This window comes from Barbus barbus (assembly GCF_936440315.1).
Source record: "Barbus barbus genome assembly, chromosome: 20".
In the NCBI taxonomy this organism is placed as follows: domain Eukaryota; kingdom Metazoa; phylum Chordata; class Actinopteri; order Cypriniformes; family Cyprinidae; genus Barbus; species Barbus barbus.
Window position 1 is genome coordinate 18299121 of NC_136748.1, and position 23724 is coordinate 18322844.

The 23724-nt window shown below is 35.8% G+C and overlaps 1 protein-coding gene and 1 pseudogene across 2 annotated transcripts in view; one reads left to right on the plus strand and one right to left on the minus strand.

Moving 5' to 3' along the window:
• LOC306886734 (voltage-gated delayed rectifier potassium channel KCNH1-like) overlaps positions 1–7404 on the minus strand; it is a gene marked incomplete at both ends in the record, with an annotated part of 55250 nt that extends 47846 nt beyond the window's left edge. Inside the window, 4 exons of the mRNA XM_079444057.1 lie at positions 700–1019; positions 1233–1339; positions 3294–3417; positions 7332–7404. Of these exons, the coding sequence (XP_079300183.1) occupies positions 700–1019; positions 1233–1339; positions 3294–3417; positions 7332–7404 (624 nt within the window). The remainder of the gene's footprint in view (positions 1–699; positions 1020–1232; positions 1340–3293; positions 3418–7331) is intronic.
• Positions 7405–14993: 7589 nt separating this feature from the next.
• On the plus strand, positions 14994–23454 carry LOC306886735 (phospholipase B1, membrane-associated-like; annotated as a pseudogene). Its single transcript has 17 exons — positions 14994–15307; positions 16179–16251; positions 16873–16933; positions 17019–17077; positions 17925–18009; positions 18904–18962; positions 19043–19110; positions 19197–19240; positions 19409–19502; positions 20052–20151; positions 20393–20458; positions 20870–20964; positions 21049–21130; positions 21225–21329; positions 21525–21615; positions 23051–23119; positions 23200–23454. The product of its transcript is annotated as a phospholipase B1, membrane-associated-like (transcript).
• The last annotated feature ends 270 nt before the right edge of the window (positions 23455–23724 follow it).

The window sequence follows — 23724 nt, forward strand, 5'->3', positions numbered from 1 at the left end:
ATTAATTTTTTATTATTATTTTCATACCATTGTACATGACTATGAAATACTTCATTCTGTTTGGACAATTGTGACATTCAGCTTTGAAATATTTCTGAATAATGACACTGTATAACAGTCTCTCTGCTATCTATACAATTAATATAATATAATTCTCCCTTTAATTATTTATTGCAAATGATTGTCTGGATTATATACAGTAGTCAGTTTATATTGATCATATCATATAATATTGTTATTTATTGTCTACTGCCACCATGGATTAAATAACTAACACAAAACTAATCCGGCAGCTCCATTGCATGACAGCTTTATGTGATATTATTATAATTAGTTAGGCCTAGAATAGAATGTAAAAAAATGTATCATATGTTACAGATGATGAACTGATTATGGGCCATTTTTGGCCCCCACATTTAAATTTCTGGGTCTTTTCTTCACATTTTGGTGGCACTTTTGTCTCAAAGTCCTGTTAAATTCCTGACCCTGGTTTGTAAACTATTCAAAAATGCCCCATATATCTTTTTAATCTCCCTGCAGGAGGAGTGTGTGTACTGGAAACACAGTGCGAGAGGATAGCCTTCCTAGTGTTAGTTTGATCTTTGACACGGATGGATGCAAACACATGCTGATGCACACCAGAATCACTCACAGTCGTAAAATGAAATGTATAAGACTGACGCACACACTGAGACGTACCTCTGCAAGGCGCGAGTGTTTATGTACATTCTCTCCTTTATGTACGGTGGGCTGCAGTTGTTGCAGGACCCCTCTACTGCTGGTCAGAGCCCTAGTCAGACGAGCAAACTTCCCCCATCCTGAACACAGAAATGATCCGCATTTAACATTCACTCTCAAATGTTCATGAAATACATCTGAACAACACGTACCTTTGGAGGAGTCATCTTCAATTGGTTGTTTGAATGCTGTGATGTCACTAAACGTACACAGGAAGAGCACAACCTTCTCTTGTTCATTTCGTATAGGTGCTATTTTCACAAAAAACCAAACCGGCATTCCTGGAAAAACACAACCACACACATTTAAACATGCCGTAAATCTGTGACAGATAATATGTCGGGGGAGAAAAGTTATTTTTCTATTGAAGAAAAAAACTTTCTTGTCTCTGTTTTACACATTTATGCATATTCATTAATATATTAGCATAACAAATTTATGCACCAGGACTGCTGTGTTCCTGACTACAGTGTGTGTTTGGGTGCAATGCTCACTGTTTTTCTTGTACATCAAGATCTCAAACGAATTCATCTCATAGTTCTCGAAAGTCAGCCGAACTTTCTCACACGTGTCCTTATCTGTGAGCTCGCCGTACATGAAGCTGAGAGAAAAAATAAATATAAAACACAATCAGAAGCAGACAGTTTTCAAGCAGAATTTCACTAGACTTTATTTTAAAGGTTGACTAAAAATACAATTCTGTCATCATTAACTCGTGTCATTCTAAATCCATTTTCAGTAGAACACGAAAGGAGATCTTTAGCAAAATGTTGATGCTGCTCTTTTGAATAAAATACAAGTAACCAGGGGCTGTCAAATTCCAAAAGAGTGCCATGATAAAAGGTCATATATGACAACATTGCCAACATATGCTATTTTTATAATGCTTTTGAAGCTTCGCACCCCCAGTCACCATACACTTTCAGTGAAAAAATACCATGCTAAATTTCTACCATTGTGTTCCACAGAAGAAAGTAAGTCCAATGGGGGTAACACTTTATTTTAGGGTATATTAACTAGTTGCTTATTAGCACGCATATTACTAGAATATTAGCCATTTATTAGTGGTAATTAAGCACATATTAATGCCTTATTCTACATGACCTTATTCTACATCCCTAATCCTACCCAATACCTAAACTTAACAAATACCTTACTAACTATTAATAAGCAGCAAATTAGGAATTTATTAAGGGAAAAGTCATAGTCAATAGTGAATAAGTGTTCCCTTTTCTAAAGTGTTACCGATCTTTTGAGTTATGATGAGCAGATAAAATCAAGTTTACTGAAAACTAGTCCAGATTTGTTTTACTATAATGAGAGAGGCAGAGAGGGAGGAATGATACATTCAAGAGACTCTACAAATGTATTTCTCTTTGAGACATCTGGAGCTGTAGCGTTAATGAGCCTGTCTTGTGTTTGACATATCAAGGAAAAGTAAGAGTTCAAAGCTGGCTGGCTCAACAACTAACCACACAGAAGGTAGCCACTTTCACCCTTACAACTCTATTTTTAACATTTACTGGAACATCTGCAAAAACTACCACATAGGAAATTTTAAAAATACAAAAATACATGAGGCATATGTAACAGAATACATTCCTACAAATTAATTTCTGTGTTTATTCTGCTACATAAACTAGCATTCAAAAGTTGCATTTTTTTATGTTTTGGAATAAGACTCTTATGTTCAATAAGGCTGTATTTATTTGATCCAAATTACAGTTAAAACGGAAATATTGAGAAATATTATTACAATTTAAAGTGTTTTCTATTTTAATATATTTAAAAATTTTATTTATTTCTGTGATGGTAAATCTGGATTTTCAGCAGCCATTACTCCAATTTTCAATGTCAAATTATCATTATAAATGTCTTTACTGTCACTTTTGATCAATTTATCCAACTAAATAAAAGTATTAATTTCTTTTAAAAAAGATTATTTGCTGAAAAATATTTATTATTTACTTATTTTGCACTGTTACTTTCCCATATTCCACTCTACATAGTATGTAGTACTATATGCTGTAATGTATTGTATTGCATATTGTAATATAATATTGTACTCTATGTACACTGGTTGTATTGTGAGCATACTTCATTACAAACAATATTACACTATCTTGCATATTATGTCATCTAATATGATATTTAATATGGTTCATTGCATGTATACTGAATTGGACCAATTCTCACTAATAACTAGTTGCTTATTAACATGCCTATTATTAACATATTGGTTGTTTATTAGTACTTATAAAGCACATATTCTGCATGACCATATTCTACATCCCTAATCCTACCCAATCCCTAAATTTAACAATTACCTTACTAACTAATAATAAGCAGCAGATTAGTAGTTTATTGAGGCAACAGTTGTAGTTAATGGTTTGTTAATAGTGAGAATTGGACCTTAAAATAATGTGACCACTGAATTCAAGCACCAGAAGCTGTAGTTCTCTCTCTGCCATTCTCTCTTTTATGAAGAAAATATGATCAATATGATGGAATATAAAAACTAGTGAATGAAACCAGCTCTGCATGAAGTCTGATACCTGCATGTGCTGCTTTTCTGCATGACCTCAGCACGGTGGTAGCCGGACAGCTTACAAAAGCCATCATTACTGTAAACGATGGGCCAGTCTACGATCTGGGCATTTCCCAACACAAAGTTTGTGTCTGTGGAAAGAGCACAGGAGGGTACGGGGAGGAAGCAGGTGAGAGGAACCAGGCACAAGGTCAACAGTAAGAAAACTAGAGGTCGGTCGCTTTGGTAATGTCACATGAGGCAGGATGGGTGGACACTGTCATGGCAGCCGAAAGCCACTGATCTGACATGTTTATGACAACACTGAGAATTTCAGCTTCATTTTTATTGGTCTGTACCCAAGATGGTAATGCACAGTAGTTTCACAGTATACTCTCACATTACCGTACAACCCCATTCAAATTAAAATAGGTTTATCTCTAAATGTTCCGTCTGGCACCCTTTTGTCCAGATACAGTTCCCTGCCTTTTAAGGTTTTTCTTGTTAATGTGAACAGAAACATATATATGGTAGTCTCAGCCTTAAACAGACCACAAACCACCCACAGACTGTTGTGATCCATATTGTATTAAAAAACATGGTTAAAACTGGTTAAAAGACATTGGTTTAAATATAATTGACTGGATTTACTGTAATTAACGGGAGTCAGGGTGCATGGGTTTGTGAGTCTGAGAAATAACTAATTGCTGGATTTGCCAAAGTTTGCGGGGTTGTAGTATCAAATCTTTTAAGGTTTTCAAGAGTTTTGTTTGAGACACTTAAGCAAGTAAACAAGATATACTTGATCACGCATGTACTGTATACATCAATTTTAAAAAATCTTGTCCTATATATCCCACCACAATAAACAGCTGTGGTTGGTCATACACATGTATCCCATTCCTGGTTTTTGGCCACAACCGTTCAAAAGTTTGAGGTCATAAATTAATAATTTTATTCAGCAAGAACACATTAAATTGAAAAACGTTACAAAAAAGACTACAAAATGTTACAAAAGATTTCTATTTCAAATAAATGCAGTTCTTTTGAACTTTTTATTCATCAAAGTATACTGAAAAAAGTTTCCACAAAAATATTTTCAACACTGATAATAAGAAACGTTTCTTGAGCACCAAATCAGCATATTAGAATCTCTGAAAAAACATTTCTGAAAGATCATGTGACATTAATTAATGGCTGCTGAAAATTCAGCTTTGCCATCTCAGAAATAAATCAAAACATCAATAATATCATAATATCAATATTTCGCAATATTACTGGTTACTGTATATTTAATCAAATAAATGCAGCCTTGGCAAGCAAAAGAGACTTTTTTTCAAAAACATTCTCAAAATCTTACTAACCCCAAACTTTTGAAAGGTAGTGTACTCCTATAACACCAAAATTCTGACTGAACAAATGTAACTTCTTTGTCACCCATAATACAGTGAGAAAAGCTAAAACACACAACCTGATACCTTCAGCATCTTCACAAAACTTTCAAGCACTATCTTCATGCTATATCTCTCATTAATCCTTTCATTGTCCAAATGCAGACAGTCAGTTTGTGTTGTTCTGGAGTATCACAGCCATTATCAATTATACCGGAACTTTTACTCCTATGTGTATTATCCAAAAGTCTGTGTTGAAAACACTCTGTGCCAGGGTCATCTGTAACGGGCTCCATCTCTGTAACCTTGCTTTAACCTTTCGTCTGATGTCTGCCAATGTTAGTGTGTTAGTGGCTAGCGTGTTAAGCAGGCTATCTGGTTGATTAGCTGACAGTAGTGATTTAGCGGCTGCTGAGTAAGCCAGTAGCACTTTTAACAAAGTGTATCTCAAAGCTTGAGCAAGCTCACGGTAACACTATACAACCTGTAATCCGATATAAAAGAATTAGAAACTGTAGTCTGTCACAAACGAGGGACAGTGAAGACCTAACAGCAAGCAATTGCCTTTATATAAGCGTTGTCCTTATGTAATATGTAAACTGTAAACAGCATCATGACTTTCATCAGTCTCACAGCCTTTATTTACATATTTACATACAGTAGGGCTCATAAAATTAAGGATTTTGTGTGATCAGTGTCACAGATTTGTTTTTGTTTACTTAGAAATAGTTCAGACTTTTTTAGAACATTTTATATTCATTTTACCTCACAGCATTTGTTTACATTTCCTGTTAAAACTCCTGTTTATATCAAGGTTTAAATTTGAATTTTGAATCCCAGACTTTTGACCCCTACTGCATATCAACATAAAAAAGAATTTAGCTCTGATACTTCACCTCATTCAGACATAACATGAACGGCAACATTTTTCACTTTGACTGCACATATGATTTAAACACAGACAGACATTTCATCTTTCTATGGCTAATGCTTGTGGAGGGTAAATGTGAGATGAGCAAAAGTGAAAGGGCAGCATCAGAATCAGAAGTGAAGGGAAAGTCAGATCTATATCAATTGATTTAAAAGCATGGTGGTGGATTTGGCACAGAGCACAGTTCTCCTCTACTGAGCATAAACACGGGAAGTTCACTCAAGACACTAAAACAAACACACACACACATGGACACACACACACCACTATGGAGGAAAAAACGTTCCATGCCAACATTTGTTATTTTACAGCAAGTGCTGTCAGCGCTGAATGAGGACCAGGGAGCAACATCTGCATGGTTATTTTCACCATAACTAAGCAGCTTTGAAATATCAACAGCACTGTTGAACCACTTTAACACTAAACCAGAAAAGATTTTAATCAACCTTTTCGTTAAAATTCAGACTATCCATTTGTAAAGTAACAAAAATTGTTATAGAACAATATTTAATGTCGAAAGGGAACTAGAAAGAGAGAAAGAAAGTGAGGGAGGGAAAGACAGAAAGCGAAAGATAGAGAAAGAGTGGGGGAGATATAATGGAGGGATGGAAGAGCACAAGTGTTCTGCTCAGTGAGGTTTATACCTGTGTGTCTATGTGATAATGTCCAAACTGGAAGTTAAAGAAAACAGAAAAAGAGTTAAAATAATACACAAACACCATAGAGGAAGAGGAATTTATCCTCATGTTTTTCTGAGAGACGGCCAGTTAACCCATATATGACCAAGTGGGTCATACGGACATCAATGTTTTCAGAAGTTTAATAGAAGTCCTACTTAAATGAAAAAGTACATCTTTTTTAAAGCTTAGAGATCTCTCTACTGGGGTTCAATGCAGAAGTCGTGTCCACTGGGCAGTTGTGGACATCTGATGTTCGATTATTTTTAAATAGCCATATGCATGCAACAATGAATAAGAAAAGCGGTCCTGATGGATAAACATCAATAAAAGAGATCTTGGATTCTATTTGAAGGACCTTACAGAGGGTGCAAGAACACAGTCTGATCTCGCAGATAGTGCTGGTGAAGATCCTCAGCCAGTTTTCAACCTTTCAGCACTCTTAAATATTAATTGTTATTAAATATTAATTTAACCTAAAGTTGTTCTCTATCCCACAAAGCATGCTGATGGAAGGATGTATGAGAACAACTCAAATGGGAACGAGCAGCTGTCACGCAGAGAATACAGAAAAACATTTCAACATTCCTGCAGCTCATTGCTCTTTATTAAGTAGCCTATTTTTATAATTTATATAGGCTAATATATAAAAAAAATTATGCATTATGTAAATAAATTTTATATATATATATATATATATATATATATATAGCCTATTTATATATATTTTATAGAAAAATCTGGATAAAAATCTAGAAAAATTGTACTTTTAGAACTCAAATAAGAAATAACGAATAAATTCTATTGTAAAACATTCACTAGAATGCACCTGCTTAACGTTTTTTTTTTTTTTTTTCGCGTGAAAAGACACCTTTAACTTTCTAGTTTGTGTAGTTCTTTAAGTATATTCTCAAAAGTACGTTGTCTTTATGTAAAGGTTTCTTCTAAGTCTCTTACTTATGCACACAAAAGTTTTTCTCTCTTTCTTTTATCTGCGACACTACCGCCGATACTCTTTTTGTATGCGCGCTGCTTTGGATGTGGTGCTTTGGATGTGTGCGTCTTACCGTTAGACCGTCGGACAATATTTTCCAGAAAAGTATTTTGTGGGGCCACTAGTCCTCTGCGTCCCCCGGCCATCACGGCGGGTCATTCGCTCCTACGTGAGCCCAGAACGGTCAGCATAAGGTACACGCCGCACGCATCTCCGGTGTGTCTGTCGTCCACATGCCGCAGCCGCATCCAGTGATGTATGGACCCAGGGCTCTCCTCACGCTCTTCTCTCTCCTCCACCATCGGCTTCAGCTGGCGAAACAGCGCCATCTATTGACTCGTGTGAGGCAGCAGGTATTCCACTATGAATCAATAGATGGCGCTGATTAGTAGTAGACCTTGGCAGTGCGTAATGAAATCTACTTATTCCAGTCTTTTGACGCCATCTGCTGGTGGATGTTATAATAATAATAATGTTTTATTTATATTGCGCCTTTAAAAAAAACAAAGAACGCTTTACATAACGTTGATAGATAACATGAACACAAATCCTACAATTATACAGTCACATGATCAAACAAAGCAGACAGAGGTCATCTGTAGCCTACCAGACGAGTAATGACAGCAAACATGGAACTGAAAATCAGACAGACAGTCAATTAACAAAACATATTGTAAATAAGTAAGTTTTGAGATCAGTTTTAAAGGTTTGAAGTCAAGAGACAACACGAAGGTTTTGAGGAAGTTTGTTCCAGAGTTTAGGAGGGGAAATGCTGAAAGCCCTGCCACCCACACTATTTCTTGCTACACTTTTCGTCTTTGTAAACTAGGAAGAGTTCAAAGGAATGGTTCTCCAAAAAAAATAAATTTTGTTATCATTTACTCATTTATCATTTACCCTCAAGTTGTTGCAAACCTGTATTAATTTATTTCTTCTGTTGAACATAGAAGAAGATGTTTTGAAGAATGTGGGTAACAAAACAGTTGCTGGTTGCCACTGAGAAACAGTAGTTCTCTAAATGTTTAGAAATACAGTATGTATTTATTACACTAGCAAATTTTTAAACTTTTACATTTAACCGGAGGATCTTCAATTCAATTAAATTTGGAGCCATGTCAAAAAAATATGTATTATCAAAACAATAAATCAAATTTCTATAGAGTTGACTCTGCAGTCAAGTGCTGTTTGCAGATGTTGGTGTTGTCACCCAAAACAGCAGCAAATTGGGATCCTGCACAACATGGGTTTGTCACTAACCTCAAAAAAATAAATATAATGACCCCCCCCCCCCCCCCCCCCCCCCCCCAAAAAAAAAGATCTAGCAACCAAGACTACAAATATAGCTTCAAGCTACATAACAAGTCCGTAGGACATACTCAGAACTACCTGCGTATTAATATCAGCAGCACCACTGAAAACGTCAAAAAGGCTGTGGATGTCTTCAGAGGCATGGCACAAAGGGCATTGTGTATCAAAACTGAGACCCCTACCAGAATCTGGCAATAAATGAACAAACCTGTTATAGAGCCCATTGTGCTCAAATGTGAAGTCTGGGGCCTAGTCACATCCACAAATCCACCAATTGGGACAAACTCCAAGGAGAGACTCCGCAGGTACAATTCTGCTTTTATGGTTAAGGAAAAACTCCCATAATAACAACAGAACCAAAAAAATGCACTTATAATAAAAAATGAAAATGGAAAAATTGCATCTCATGAAATCATATTCTTTTATTTGAATGACTTCTTACAGAATCATATTATGATGTGTTGTTAAATTCATAATTTGTTCCAATTGATGACTTTAACAGCTTGTCATATAATGACAATCTTTATAACAAGATTTACATTGCATTTATTTCACATTCTGAGACAAAACATTCACTCTTTCAGGCTCTGCAATAAGGCTTAACAGACATCCTAACTTGCACCTTGCTGCAGTCACAAGCAAATGAATGATGATTTTGATACTTTATTTATTATGGCTAAAAACATAATATCATAATCAAATATGAACCATAACTAAACCCAGACAATAAAACCAAACTATAGTGGTTAAATTCAGTATGAAGCATTGCATAGTGCTTATAATGTTTTGGAAATTTCTGACTGCTTTTAAATTCAGTACTTCAGATTTTTAGTATAGCCTTTGGAAGCATTTTGAGATTTGACCTTTTGATCCATAGATCACCGGCAATCAAATCCACACAGGAAGTCATTGACCTTTACCGCTCAGCCACTCGATTATCACTGCAACCAGAAAACTGAACTTTGGTTTTATATTATGTCATTTACATAAACATGGCAATGCTCATAGCCTAACCCTAGCCAGGTATAGGGACTTAATTAACATCTCAGCCATCAGTCATCTCATTCTAATGTCAATCATTTTGAGCTGTAGATACATGTACAACGTTACACAAATTCGCTATCTTTTATCAATGTTTAGTAAGCACAGGGTGAGATGTTTATCTTATCAATCAGAGAAGCTGTAAATCTTCAGAAATCTTAATGACTTTCATCATTCTCAGCATCTCTAATCATATCTAATCAGATTCAAGATCTGCACTCCTGAACCTCCAAACACACATGGCAACAAAAACTGGTTAAATATAGGTATATAGCCTTCACTTGGCACTGGGACGTTTGGCACGGAAATTGAGTTTTCAGTAAGAACACATTTAAGATAAAATAAACACATTTTCAGTTCATTTTAATTTATTTGTATAGTGATTTTAACAATACATATTGCACTGTAAATATATATATATAATGTTGGTGTCTATGTACAACCTTCTAAACCTTCTTTACTTTGAAAAGTAATTGCACCTTCAGAAACAAAAATAGTTCACTTCACATATACAGTATGGCTACCAAAATGATATATCAGTTTATTGTGTTAATAACTGAGAAGTGTTGAACAAGAAATCTGCAGTTGCTTTGAAGAATTTACTGGCTGATTGAGGCATTTTGCATGAGTGAACAAAGAAATTCAAATTGAAACAAAGTAGTATTGCTCAGGACAACAGTCAAGAAAACATGTTATATCACATTATGTCAGTCTGTTAAGACTGTCTTAAGAACCATTTTGATCAGCTAGCAGTTAACCTGCATTGCTTTTTGGATTCAAATTAGGCTATTCTAAATTTTTATTTAATTGTTTTTTGTAATTATTAAAGAAATTATGACCAGTATTAAAGAAGAAAAATTGGATGCCTTGTAAGACTAGTCTATGTAGTTTATGCAACCGGACACAGGACTATAGACCTAGCCAATATCTTTCCAATAAACAGCTTGATATGGTATATAAAAAATAAATTCCATGCCATGTATCTTGAAACATGCAAACTAACAGGAGGCGTGTCTGAGTGATTGATGAAGATTACAGTCGTATATTAGAGCAGGTGTTGCTAAACGTTTCAACAGTTTAGTTTCAGAACTGCTCTTTACTCCACGTGGCTCTAAGCAGGTGAACCAAGCAAAGAAGCGGATGATTCTTTCCATCATGGGAATAAAAGATACAACTTTCTCTTCCTGTGCACAGATTATGATCCTGGCACTTCTAACATGCAGGTGTTCAGCAGGTATTTAATCAATTTTGATATTCCACCACTCTGCTTCCAATTTAACACATAAACCTTCTGTAGATTATTTTCCTGACATTTTAATAACTGGTTTGATAGTATTTTAGAAATGATTTCCCTCTTTAGCCCACCAAGAGGTTAATAATTATGCTGTCATGGAGCAGATGTGAGACTGTATGCGTTATACACTTTCTATCTGTCTTCTAAGTCTCTTAATTCTAATTCATCCAATGCGATGTAGGTAATGCATTCACAGAAATGTATTTGTCACTCCAAAGTTGTGCTTCCATGTCAAATTTGTTGATGTGTGCCAGTGTCTTATCGGGGTTTGGTTTTTGTTTCTGCAGTTGAATCTCTGTATTGTGCTGTTTCATCCCCTTCATCCAGCACTCCAGTTTCTGGTAAAGGAATCTACAAGAATCTTGTGCATAAGAAAAATGTACATCTACAGTAGGCTGGATATCAGTGTATAAATTGTCCTATCATCCTTTTCTCAGTACATTCGCTGAGGCCAGCAGATGTGTCTGTGGTATCTGCACTGGTTTTGTCCGATGTGAAGAGGTATATCCAAATTTATCACAAGTGCATTAAAATATCAATTATAAGCTTCACTGGAGTTAAGGCAGAGTTGTAAGCTTGAAACACGTACTAACATAGAGCAGCACATGTGTTTAACTAAAGTTAATTAATACCTAAATTCAGGTCAGGCTCTGATTTTAATAGAAAGTTTGCTAAAAAAGTAATCACACTTTTGGTTTCTGTCTGTTTTGTTATTCCATAATTAAAACGAGAACAGAATTATACAGTAAACAGAATATGAATGATATGATTGCTTAGATTAAAAAAAAATTATTTAATTTGTTAAATTCCCTAATTCAAATGCCTTTATTATGCCACTCAAAATTATTAAATTGGGTGTTTTTATGGCAGATCTGATGAAATTAGAGCCCTGAACATGCTATCTGGTAAGGTTTCAATATTATTCTATAGAAATAAACCGACACATAATACCATTACCCGCATTTAGTTTTGTACTCGATTTGCATTAGAATATCATTGCTGAATCTGCTGGCTTTCACTTACCTTTTTTTTTTTAACTGATTAACACATTGATTGAGCTCACAAAGACCCTTCACATGCTTCTGTGGGATTGTCAGGCTTGATTAAACCATCAATCTTTGTATAAAGGTTTAGGAAAGACTGAGCCTGAGTCCTTGAAATGAAAGCCAAGGCCATGGAGAGATACACAAGCCATGTATCTGAACAAACAACACTCTGGTTTTTGAATGTTAATGTTCTGAGATAAATGATAAATGAAAAATAAGCTAAAACATACAAACACATAAAACATATAGTCTATTTTAGCCTAAATTGGTTTTACAAGGAGTAAATCCTTCAAACATGTCCCTAATCTCAATCAAATGGCCTGATACTATTGGTGTGCTCACTACTGTTTGTGATATAGTTATCGATGATTGTCTGCTCTGATGTCCTCTGGAAAACCTTGGAGGACTACAGATATCTTTATTTCTCCTCTTAAATGCAACATTGTTTAGTGTTTCTGTAAATTATGTTAAAGTTTGAGGAGGTCAAAGGTAGAAAGAGAAACAGGAAGATAACCAGTTGTTAAGTCAATAAAGCAGGTGCACTGATGCATGCTAAGCACAATGTGTATTTGAGGTGAAGATAGTGATATAATGCTACTTTCCAGGTATCTGAAAGAGAGACAGAAGGCCTCAATTTCCAAACACAAAATAACATCTTTTCACTTTTCTGCCTTAGAAATATTGTTCACCTGTAACCCGGATGTGTCAGTTGTTGTAAGGTATCATAGAAAGAAATTAATATTCACTATTTAATTACAGATGCTACATTTTCTGTACATTTACAATGACTGTCTTTGTGTGACAGAAGCATAATGGATAAAGCAGTGTACACTCAGGTAAACAAAGTAAATACCATGAGACCAGGTAGTTTATAACAGTTATTTTTCGATCTCCAGTTTGATTTTCCGCTCATGTTTTCAAATGTGGTTCGGTAACTTAGGAGTTGTGTTATCTGAAGGTTTTATTCCACAGGAGTTGCTCCCCACGCTGGTATAAGTAGCGTCACATGTGATAAGACTTTCCTGTGTTACGGACATCACCATCTTTCATATCTACTTTAAGTCACTGTCACTAGTGACAGGTGTCAGGTGATATTCTTGGTTAAAGCAAGAACAAAAAGGGGGACTGACATCAGTTATTCATTTCCTATACAGTGTAACGAACGACTAGAATAATGTGAGTTGTTACAGTATGTTAATAGGCAAGTTTGGGTGTCACAGCTGTTATTAAATACACTCGTCAATCCCAAATTTAATGCAGTCGTTTAGTTGCAGAACACTGATGATATTTATTAGGCCTATATTGGGGTTTTGCAGGTTACATCATTACATCAGTAGTTAACTCCACCCCCTGGATCTTTGTTCTGCAGTGAGGGGCTACTGTCATTATTAGCGAGTATTTATTTATTTATTGAATTTATTCATTAATTCAACCAAATGCTTCGAAAAAACACGGATTCATGCAGGAACAAAACAACTGACTGTCTTTATGAATGAGTCATTCAAACGACTCTTTCAAAATCACTGATTCGTTTACGATCCAAACAATTTGAGTGTTTGAGTGTGAAATGATACTTTATGAGTGACTCGTTAAATCGTTCAAAAACGCAGATGCATTTAGGATGGAAACACTTGTTTCTTGCTTGTAGCCATGAAATGATTGATTAAGATTGTCTTCATTTGGAAGTATTTATTTGGCAGGAGCAAAAGTATATGGTGTTTAAAATGTAAATGTACTCTATATTAACTTAACTGTTGTATAAATCCAATGAATGATTGCTTAAATAAACACTGTAAGGTAGACACATATATATGTGTTATTTGATAATCATGAGCAATCTACTCTGAGCCATTAGCATCTCTTGTGCTGTCATTCTCTTTCAGTGGAAGTTGCTCCTGCTCTTCATACCAGTTGATGAGCTCTCTGTGTGTACAGACCAGGTCAGACATTTGACCACAAAGCCTATCAACCTCTACATATTAGCCTACATGGGACTTAGAAAACAATCAAAGTACAGCTTTAATTCTATATTATTCTGTACTTGTACTTAGGACTTGAGTGCAACCATTGATGCAACAGTAAATAGAGTGGAACAGACACTGGACTCTCTTCATAAAAAGGTGAATATCCTTCAAACAACAGTTTTGAATCAGTATATTGAGTTTGTTTACTACAACAGCTTTCTTTTTTTCTCTAGTTGAAACATACACTGGTTCATGTTGTTGTTTGGAGTGGACTGTCACATGACCGGTCAGTATGAGATAACATTCTTCATAACCTAATTCTGATAATATTCTGCAATGAACAGTTTAATTTACAGTTTTTCTCCATTGGTTTGGCTCATTTCTTGAAACAGAAATTACATTCTCAAAATAACATGGACAAACCTCCAAACCTCTTGGCAAATGTTCACAACAGAATGGCATTTCTCATTCATTTTATCAAATGGCAAATGCCTTAGTACATGTCTCAATTGTCTCAGTGCATCTTTGCAAATGATTAAGTACAAGTAGCCTACAGTTATACAGTTAGCCCACATTTAGCACATTTTCCAAATGAATAGATGTTGTAGATCTAAACTGATTAGTTGATTCTCAGTCTAATGATCATTCTCTCCAAAACCTGTCAGCATGATTTCATTGTATAAGTACTCGCATGCACAACTGTCTGTTCAATTGTCAAAATTGGTCAAGAACATAATACCATGAATACCATATATGAATTTCTTTGAATATTTGATAAATTGATGACAGTCATTTACAGTCAGGTGAAACTAGACTAACGAAGGGGGAGTGTCACACACAGGTGTTTTCCCTGATCGTGTGCTGCCATTTCTGAAAATGGTGTGGCCACTCACATCCCCAGTCTTGGCCCATACAACACACACAAGCTCCTCATCTTCTTGGATCGCCTTTATACCGATTTTATCCCTGAAAATGATAGAGGTCTCATAGGGCCTCACCTACCCATTTATGTAATTGTGTGGGACAATGTCAATTTCCACCATAGACCACTCATTAGGGGCTGGTTTGCAACGCATCCAAGGATGGTCATGGAGTTCCTACCACCTTACTCTCCTTTCCTCAATCCGATAGAGGAGTTTTTCTCTGCTTGGAGGTGGAGAGTGTATGAGCATCATGCTCAGGATCAGCCGTCCCTGCTCCATGCTATGGACGCAGCGTGTGACGACATTACAGGAGGTCAATGCAGGGGATGGTTGCGGCATGCACGCCGTTTCTTCCCTCGTTGCATCGCAAGAGAAAGTATCCGCTGTGATGTGGACGAGAATCTGTGGCCAGACGGACAACAGCGTGTAAATAATCAGGAGGGTGAAGACAGTGGACAAGAGCGGGAGAATGAGTACAGCGACCACTGAATAAGTCCTTGTTTTTTGATTTTGTGTTTATACAATTTATTACTGTAATGTACATTTTTCTTTGCGTGTGAATAAAAAATGGTTATAATTTCCTTGGTAGTGTGAGTGCAATCTGTGATGTCAAACCTTGGAGGCTACTCTTTTCTGTTGTATATTGTTGGTCCTCTGCCATAGTGACAAAACATCTAAACATTTTGTATGGCAGTACTCACACAATGCCAAAGGGACGATGCATTTTGGGGGCACTGACTATTCAGATTAGAAAGAAATGTAGTTTTGACACATGAGTGAACTGTTTTAGGAGAGATATGAGCTTTTGCAAGTGAACCATGTTGTTGTGATCAACCATCCAGGTTTATTTTGACAAAAGCACCAAGAATGATGAGAATGTCCGATCTGTGTCGAGAAAGGAGCCAAAGCTATTGAGAAGGATCTTTGCCATTTTGGAGACACTGACTGTTTAAATGAGAAAGGAATTTAGATTGAAGCCTGAGTGAACAGTTTTGGAAGAGATATGAGCTTTTGCAGGTGAGCTATAGTGTTGTGCTAAACTGTAAGAGTGTTTTGCCAAATGATCTTAGAGTTTTGAGAATGTAATTTCTGTTTCAAGAAATGAGCCAAACCAATGGAGAAAAACTGTAATAAGGTGTTTATGGTTTTTTAGAATGTGCCAGTTCCAATGTGAGGAAGGATATGATGAAAACAGACACAGACTGGATACTATAGTGCTCAGGGCTTTATTGCAGGTACAGTACATATAATTTCTATACAAAAACACACACATTGATACATGGGTGACTTTTGAAAATCTAAGTACTTTGACATGGTCAAACATTATATGTGTTTATTCAACAGGAATCTGTCGAACCGGGAAGATTTCAGTGTAATTCTTCAGTCCAGTCCAGTGCACACCGAACTGTCAAACCCAGTGAGTCTGCAAAACTCAGAGAGCATTTTAAACAGACCACTAGATAGATAGATAGATGGATAGATAGATAGATAGATAGATAGACAGACAGACAGACAGACAGACAGACAGACAGACAGACAGACAGACAGACAGATAGATAGATAGATAGATAGATAGATAGATAGATAGATAGATAGATAGATAGATAGATAGATAGATAGATAGATAGATAGATAGATAGATAGATAGATAGATAGATAGATTTGTTGTTTTCAGATGTTTTTGTCCTTCATCTCTGATAAGGTGAAAGTATTTCAGTTCCATTTCATTTAGCACTGACTTTGTCCTATATGTTTGTATGTTAGTGACACACAATGTTCACAATGTGTATATTCAAATCTGGATGATATTTTTTCTAAACAGACAGAAACATGCACATATGCCTTATTAAACTATTGTTCTATCCCAGGAAAAGCCATTTTTGCGAACACAGAAAAACTCATACTCGCCTGAGCTCGGTATCTCTCAAACAGAGGATCCCTCTCCACTTCTCCACCCAGTGAGTTTATTCTCACCATAACTTCTTCCTGTTGCTTTGACTTACAGTGTGTCTAACTTGTGCTGCATCTGACCTTTCAGGTGATGGGGAGTGAGCTCACCTGTGAGGACAGGTCTCCATCTCCCAGCCTCCCTACCTCAGGTAAACAGGGATCTCAAACCTGTTTGATATACATCCTGGCTGCAAATTATCAGAGTTTTTAAGCTCGTTTATGTCTCTTCTATAGTTTATGCCCTACGGCCAGCAGACATCAAAGTGGTGGCAGCAATGGGTGATTCTCTGATGGTAATAAACATTAAAATTTTTATGTATTAATGATATTTGCTAATACCAAAGGTCCTTTTTAACAAATATGCTCTACAACTGAAAGTTTCGAGTTATGAATTTTTTTAATGTTTTTTAAAAGAAGTCTCTTATGCTCAAGGCTGCATTTTCTTTGAAAAATACAGTAAGAACAGTGATAAACTTTTGTCACATAATAAGTCTTTATTGTCGCTGATCATTTTAATGCATGGTTGCTATATAAAAGTATTGACCTTGTTCATCGCAAACTTTTGAATGGTAGTGAATATACAAGTTGTGATGTCATTTGCTAATTTGGTGCTCAAGAAACATTTGTGATTATTCTCAATTTTGAAACAGTTATGCTGCTAAATATTTTTTCAGGATTCTTTGATAAATCGAGAACAGCATTTATTACAAATAGAAATCTTTTTAACATTGTCAATGTCTTTACTGCCACTTTCGATCAATTAATTAATTTCTTTCAAATAAAAAATGTTATACTGTAAAATGAGTTATATGTAATTTTTCATTTTGCAGTGATATGGTCACGCAAGCTCATGCTGTCAGTAAAAAAATGAAAGAAGACTCGGTCAGTCATTCTCTAAATCTCACACATTTATTTTTCTGTTGTTATATATGATATGATTATTATATTTATGATATATCCTCAGATTTTCATTAAGGAATTATTTAGTTCGTTTGTATGTTTTTTTCTGTATGATATTAAGATTACTATGGTTGTGAGGGATATTTAGTCCCCCACAATATGCAAAATCTGACCCCACACACACAGGGTGCTAAATCTGAACCTCATTCAGACTGTCTGAAAATTTCTGTCTCTTTTCAGCGGATTGATTTCCAGAATGATTGGAAGATTATCACAGTCTTCATTGGAGGAAATGACATATGCGCCCACTGCTCTGATACTGTACGTTGATATTAATAGAGCCTGTTTTATTTATTATCAGAGTTTCAGTAATAAATCTGCAATTACTGTCGCTATCTCTCTTAATCACTCTCTCTCTGTTTCTCTCTCTCCTCAGCGCTAGTATTCTCCTGATAACATTGTGAAGTATATTCGTGAGGGTTTGGACATATTACATAAAGAGGTAAGGCAGTTTTAGCTCTGGTTCTCTAGCACCAGTTGTATGATACAGATTATGTTATGAAATAACATAATTTCATAAACATTTTATTTTATGAAATAAAGTGCTGTAATACTTTAAAAATATTAAGGAGGATAAAATGTGTAATAGATAAAAATTACTAGAAAAATATAAATATGCACATAGGTAATACAGGCTTTCAGATGTCATTCCATTGATTGTTATCTTTTTCGGTAGCACTGCATTGTTGCTTTATTGTTGTGTTTCGATATCAAGGTACTCACAGTTGAGATAAAGTTTAGATACAGAACGGTTATGTATTAACATAACCCCAATAACATTTTATTAATATGTAATATGCAAATGTAATGAGTTATGCAAATGTTTTACAAGCATATTCTATTATTTATTTATTGCATTTATTATTTAATTTTAATAAATCTATTTATTTTATTTTGTATAAATGACTGAATGTTTTAAAAAATATATTAAGATGAATAAAATGAAAGATTAATAACTGATAAAAAAAAAAACCAAGAAAGAGGATAAATTGTAAATATGTAACTATGTACAAGGACATAGTTTATGGGTAGAGACAATCAGGCAAGATGAGCTTTTAGATATCCTGCCATGGTTTATTATGCTTTTAGGTCCACGTAGCGCTGCTTTGTTGTTGTGTTTGGGTATACAGGTAATCACATAATCACATTTCTTTCTCAGCTCACAGGCTTCGTCCAGGTGACATTAAAGTGGTGGCGTCTCTGGGAGATTCAATCACTGTAAGTGTGTGTGTATATTTGTGAATGTTGCGATGTTTTGTCATGCTGTAATTATCATTTTCTCTCTCTGAATCTGTCAGGCCGGCTTTGGTGCAAAAGCTGAAAACCTTCTGCAGTTGGCGGATGAGGAGCGAGGGGTTTCTTGGAGGTGAGTTTGTGTCTGTCTACTTTATGCCTATGGAACTTCTTTGTTCTACATGTTTTCTAAGTGTCTGTGTTCAATTTAATTGACAGTATTGGTGGAGATGATACTTTAGAGACTGTTACCACATTGCCAAGTGAGTATAACCTTATGTAACACTTGATGTAATTTGCATTGGTTGTTATTTAGCAGTATGGTTATATCGATTAGGAATGAGACTACAATGGCTCTGATCCTTATCAGATTTGATTCTTGTATAACAACGTGATAATCACTAGTGCCTTGTGTCGTTATTTGTTTACAGACAAAGAGTTCAATCCGAATATTTTCGGCTTCTCAAAGGGGAAAAGTAAACGGCCAAATGGCTTCAATATGGCAGTGAGCGGTGCCAAAGCAAGGTAAGGAACGCACATAAACATACATAAAAACACAATTTACAGTATCCTTTCAGCTAATGATCCTTCCTCTCTTCCTCTTTATTCAGTACAAGTGAGGGATCTTATCACAGCTTTAAAGGATAGCACGGTCAGTATGCTTATTCAATCTATTAATTTGACTGAAAAAAAGAAACTGTTGCAGAAATCACTTTCACTCAGAAACTGCAAGTGAATTTTACAAACAAATACAAAGAAATGTCAAGTAACACATTGAATTAACTGTGAAATTTTCCAGTAAAAAAACTGAAATAGCATGTTCTTGAAATACATACTCTACTAATCTTTGTTTTAATCACAACTTTGAAAAAACACAATGTTTTTACAGTGTTGCTTTGAAGCATTATATGGTGAATAAATAAAAAATACATAAAAATTACAATGTTTGCTTTATTCTGTAATTTATAAATATATTTTGTATGCATGCTCCAACTCCTTGCTGTACAAGGCAAATTACCCCAGTTGTTGTAGGGCAATAAAGAATCTAATTTAATAAAATATCAATTTTTTAAGCACTACTCTCATTTTTCAGGAAGTGGACTTTGAGAAGGATTGGAAACTGGTGACACTATTTATTGGGGGAAATGACCTTTGCCAGTACTGTCACGACCGGGTGAGTGGATGATTCTTAATATAAAGACTCTCAGCTCCCCATCATAAATAGTTTCTTCTTGCGTCAGAGAGCCACAGCAGTGACCTTTAAGCAGCTAAAATATATTTATATACTAACAAACAGAGATGTGCCACTGGATCATTGTAAATGTTGTTTTTCGTATCTAAGACCAGCAAATAACAATTACATTTGAAAAAAAAAAGTCTTAAAAAATGTATGTGTTATGTTTTTCTCTACCCAGGCTTCTCTGTCTCCTTCTAAGTACATCGATCACATCAGAGACAGTCTGGACATGCTGTAAAATGAGGTGCGAGAAATCCATTTCCTGAACCCAATCGCATTCATGAATTATCTTTCACCCACAAAATCAAAAATAAACAATAGGAAATTCAATCCTTATTAGTTTTTTGACAATTACACAGATTTGTACATATATTTAACACAGAAAAATGCTTTAATTTTATGTTGTAATGTGTATGTGTGTCTTGGTATTTCCTGTTATGGAGACCAAATGTCCCACAAGTATAGTAATACCAGTAAATTTTGACCTTGTGGGGACATTTTTGGTTTCTGTGAGGAAACAAGTTTATAAATCATACAGAATGAAGGGTAGCTAGGGTAAGGGGATAGAAAATACTGTTTGGACAGTATAAAAACCATAACACCTATGGAGTGTCCCTATAAAACACATGAAAACCCAACGTGTGTGTGTGTGCAGGTTCCCAGAGTGCTGGTAAATTTTGTTGCAATCTTAGAGATCGAGAATCTACGAATGATAAAGAGGAACACACTGGGCTGCAGCCTCCTGCAAGAGTAAATAATTCAATAAACAAATGATTTAATCCAAAATTAAGTGTACATTTTCATGTTCTTTCATACACAACTGCATTTTTATTTTGCTGTGTGTCCGTGTTTTCTGCAACCTCGTGAGAACTCTCCAGAAATGAATGAAATGAAGAAGGTCAACAGAGATCTGCAGGTCTGTAGCCAATCAAGTTGTCAGTTCATTGATAACTGAGTGGGCTTTAGATTATCTTGACTTTCAATAATAGAAGTTTTGTTTTGTGTGTCAGACGGAGTCTGAAAAGCTGGTATATGGGGGACGGTATGATGGAAGACAGGACTTTGCAGTGGTGCTACAGCCCTTCTTCAAGAACACTGTTGTTCCAATGGTCGAGGTTAGCACCCTTAAAATATCTCTAAAACACCTCATCTCTCATGAGATCACACATAAACACATTCAGACATAAAATATGTTTAAATATGTTAGATGCTTTTAGAGACTGTATTTGAACTCACACTACAACGGCTAAAACCTTGAGTTTTAGTATCAGGGCTAACATTAAGAGCTGAAATATGTCTTTCTGCTTTAGGATGGCACACCAGACCTGACTTTCTGCAGATTGTTTTCATTTCTCTGAGCGCGGACATGCAGAGATGGCAATTGCGCTCTGGAACAATATGGTCAATACATATATACAGTGGTGTGAAAAAGTGTTGGCCCCCTTCCTGATTTTTTATTTGTTTGCATGTTTGTCACACTTTAATGTTTCAGATCATCAAACAAATTTAAATATTAATTAAATATAACACAAGTAAACATAACATGCAGTTTTTGAATGAAGGGTTTCTTTTATGAAGGGAAAACAAAATCCAAACCCACATGGCCCTGTGTGAAAAAGTGTTTGCCCCCCATAACTGTGGTTTATCACACCTGAGTTCAGTTTCTCTAGCCACACCCAGGCCAGATTACTGCCACACCTGTTCACAATCAAGAAATCACTTAAATAGGACCTGCCTGACAAAGTGATGCAGACCAAAAGATCCTCAAAAGCTACACATCACGTTGAGATCCAAAGAAATTCAGGAACAAATGAGAAAGAAAGTAATTGAGATCTATCAGTCTGAAAAAGGTTATAAAACCATTTCTAAAGCTTTGGGACTCCAGCGAACCACAGTGAGAGCCATTATCCACAAATGGCGAAAACATGGAACAGTGGTGAACCTTCCCAGGAGTGGCCGGCCGACCAAAATTACCCCAAGAGCGCAGCGACGACTCATCCAAGAGGTCACAAAAGACCCCACAACAACATCTAAAGAACTGCAGGCCTCACTTACCTCAGTTAAGGTCAGTGTTCATGACTCCACCATAAGAAAGAGACTGGGCAAAAATGGTCTGCATGGCAGAGTTCCAAGACGAAAACCGCTACTGAGCAAACTTGCTGTGATAAATGGAACCATGAATTCAGCTGTCTACCAAAAAATCCTGAAGGACAATGTCTGGCCATCTGTTCGAGACCTCAAGCTGAAGCGAACTTGGGTTCTGCAGCAGGACAATGATCCAAAACACACCAGCAAATCCACCTCTGAATGGCTGAAGAATAACAAAATTAAGACTTTGGAGTGGCCTAGTCAAAGTCCTGACCTGAATCCTATTGAGATGCTGTGGCATGACCTTAAAAAGGCGGTTCATGCTCGAAAACCCTCCAATGTGGCTGAATTACAACAGTTCTGCCAAGATGAGTGGGCCAAAATTCCTCCACAGTGCAAGTTATCGCAAACGCTTGATTGCAGTTGTTGCTGCTAAGGGTGGCCCAACCAGTTATTAGGTTTAGGGGGCAAGCACTTTTTCACACAGGGCCATGTGGGTTTGGATTTTGTTTTCCCTTCATAATAAAAAACTTCATTCAAAAACTGCATGTTGTGTTTACTTGTGTTATCTTTGATTAATATTTAAATTTGTTTAATGATCTGAAACATTAAAGTGTGAAAAACATGCAAAAAAATAAAAAATCATGAAGGGGGCCAACACTTTTTCACACCACTGTGTGTGTGTGTGTGTGTGTGTATATATATATATACACACACACAATCTCAAAGCAGCTTTACTGTTTAACAGCCTGTGGACAGTAAACTTGCCTACAATAATTTCACATATGACCGCAGTAAGATCCAGGGTCCCACAAAGGTGAGTAAATATCCAATGGAAACCAATGTCAGACCAAGCATGGTCTTTCAATTAATGTTCTCTCTTCATATCTTCTCCAGGAGCATCCCTACATCTTTACACGAACAAACAGTGGCTCTGACGTCCTTACGACTATTGTACCCGCCACAGTAGCACCAGGCACCCCTCTCCCTGCAGATTGCCCCAGCGATGCTGTGCCGGCCTGGGCAGCTGCCATTCTCGCAGTAGGAGGCTTGGTTATTGGTCGGGTCGTAACCTGGACGATCTTCTACTACAGAGAACGAAAGAACAGAAAGAGAAACAAAAGCACAGAAATGAATGGAACTAAGTTCTAATAAGATTTATTTAATTTTTTTTATAATTATAGATATATATATATATATATATATATATATTTATATATATATATATATATATAAAGCTAATTATATAATACAGACTAAACCCACCCCTAAGCTTTCCCTTTTTGCATTTTTTTGTAATTAAAAGCATATATGTTATATATATAATATATATATAAAATATATAAATATATTTTGAATAGTTTTCCAGTTGGGAATATTTTTGCCTTAAAACCTTAGATATATAAACACTCACTCACAAAT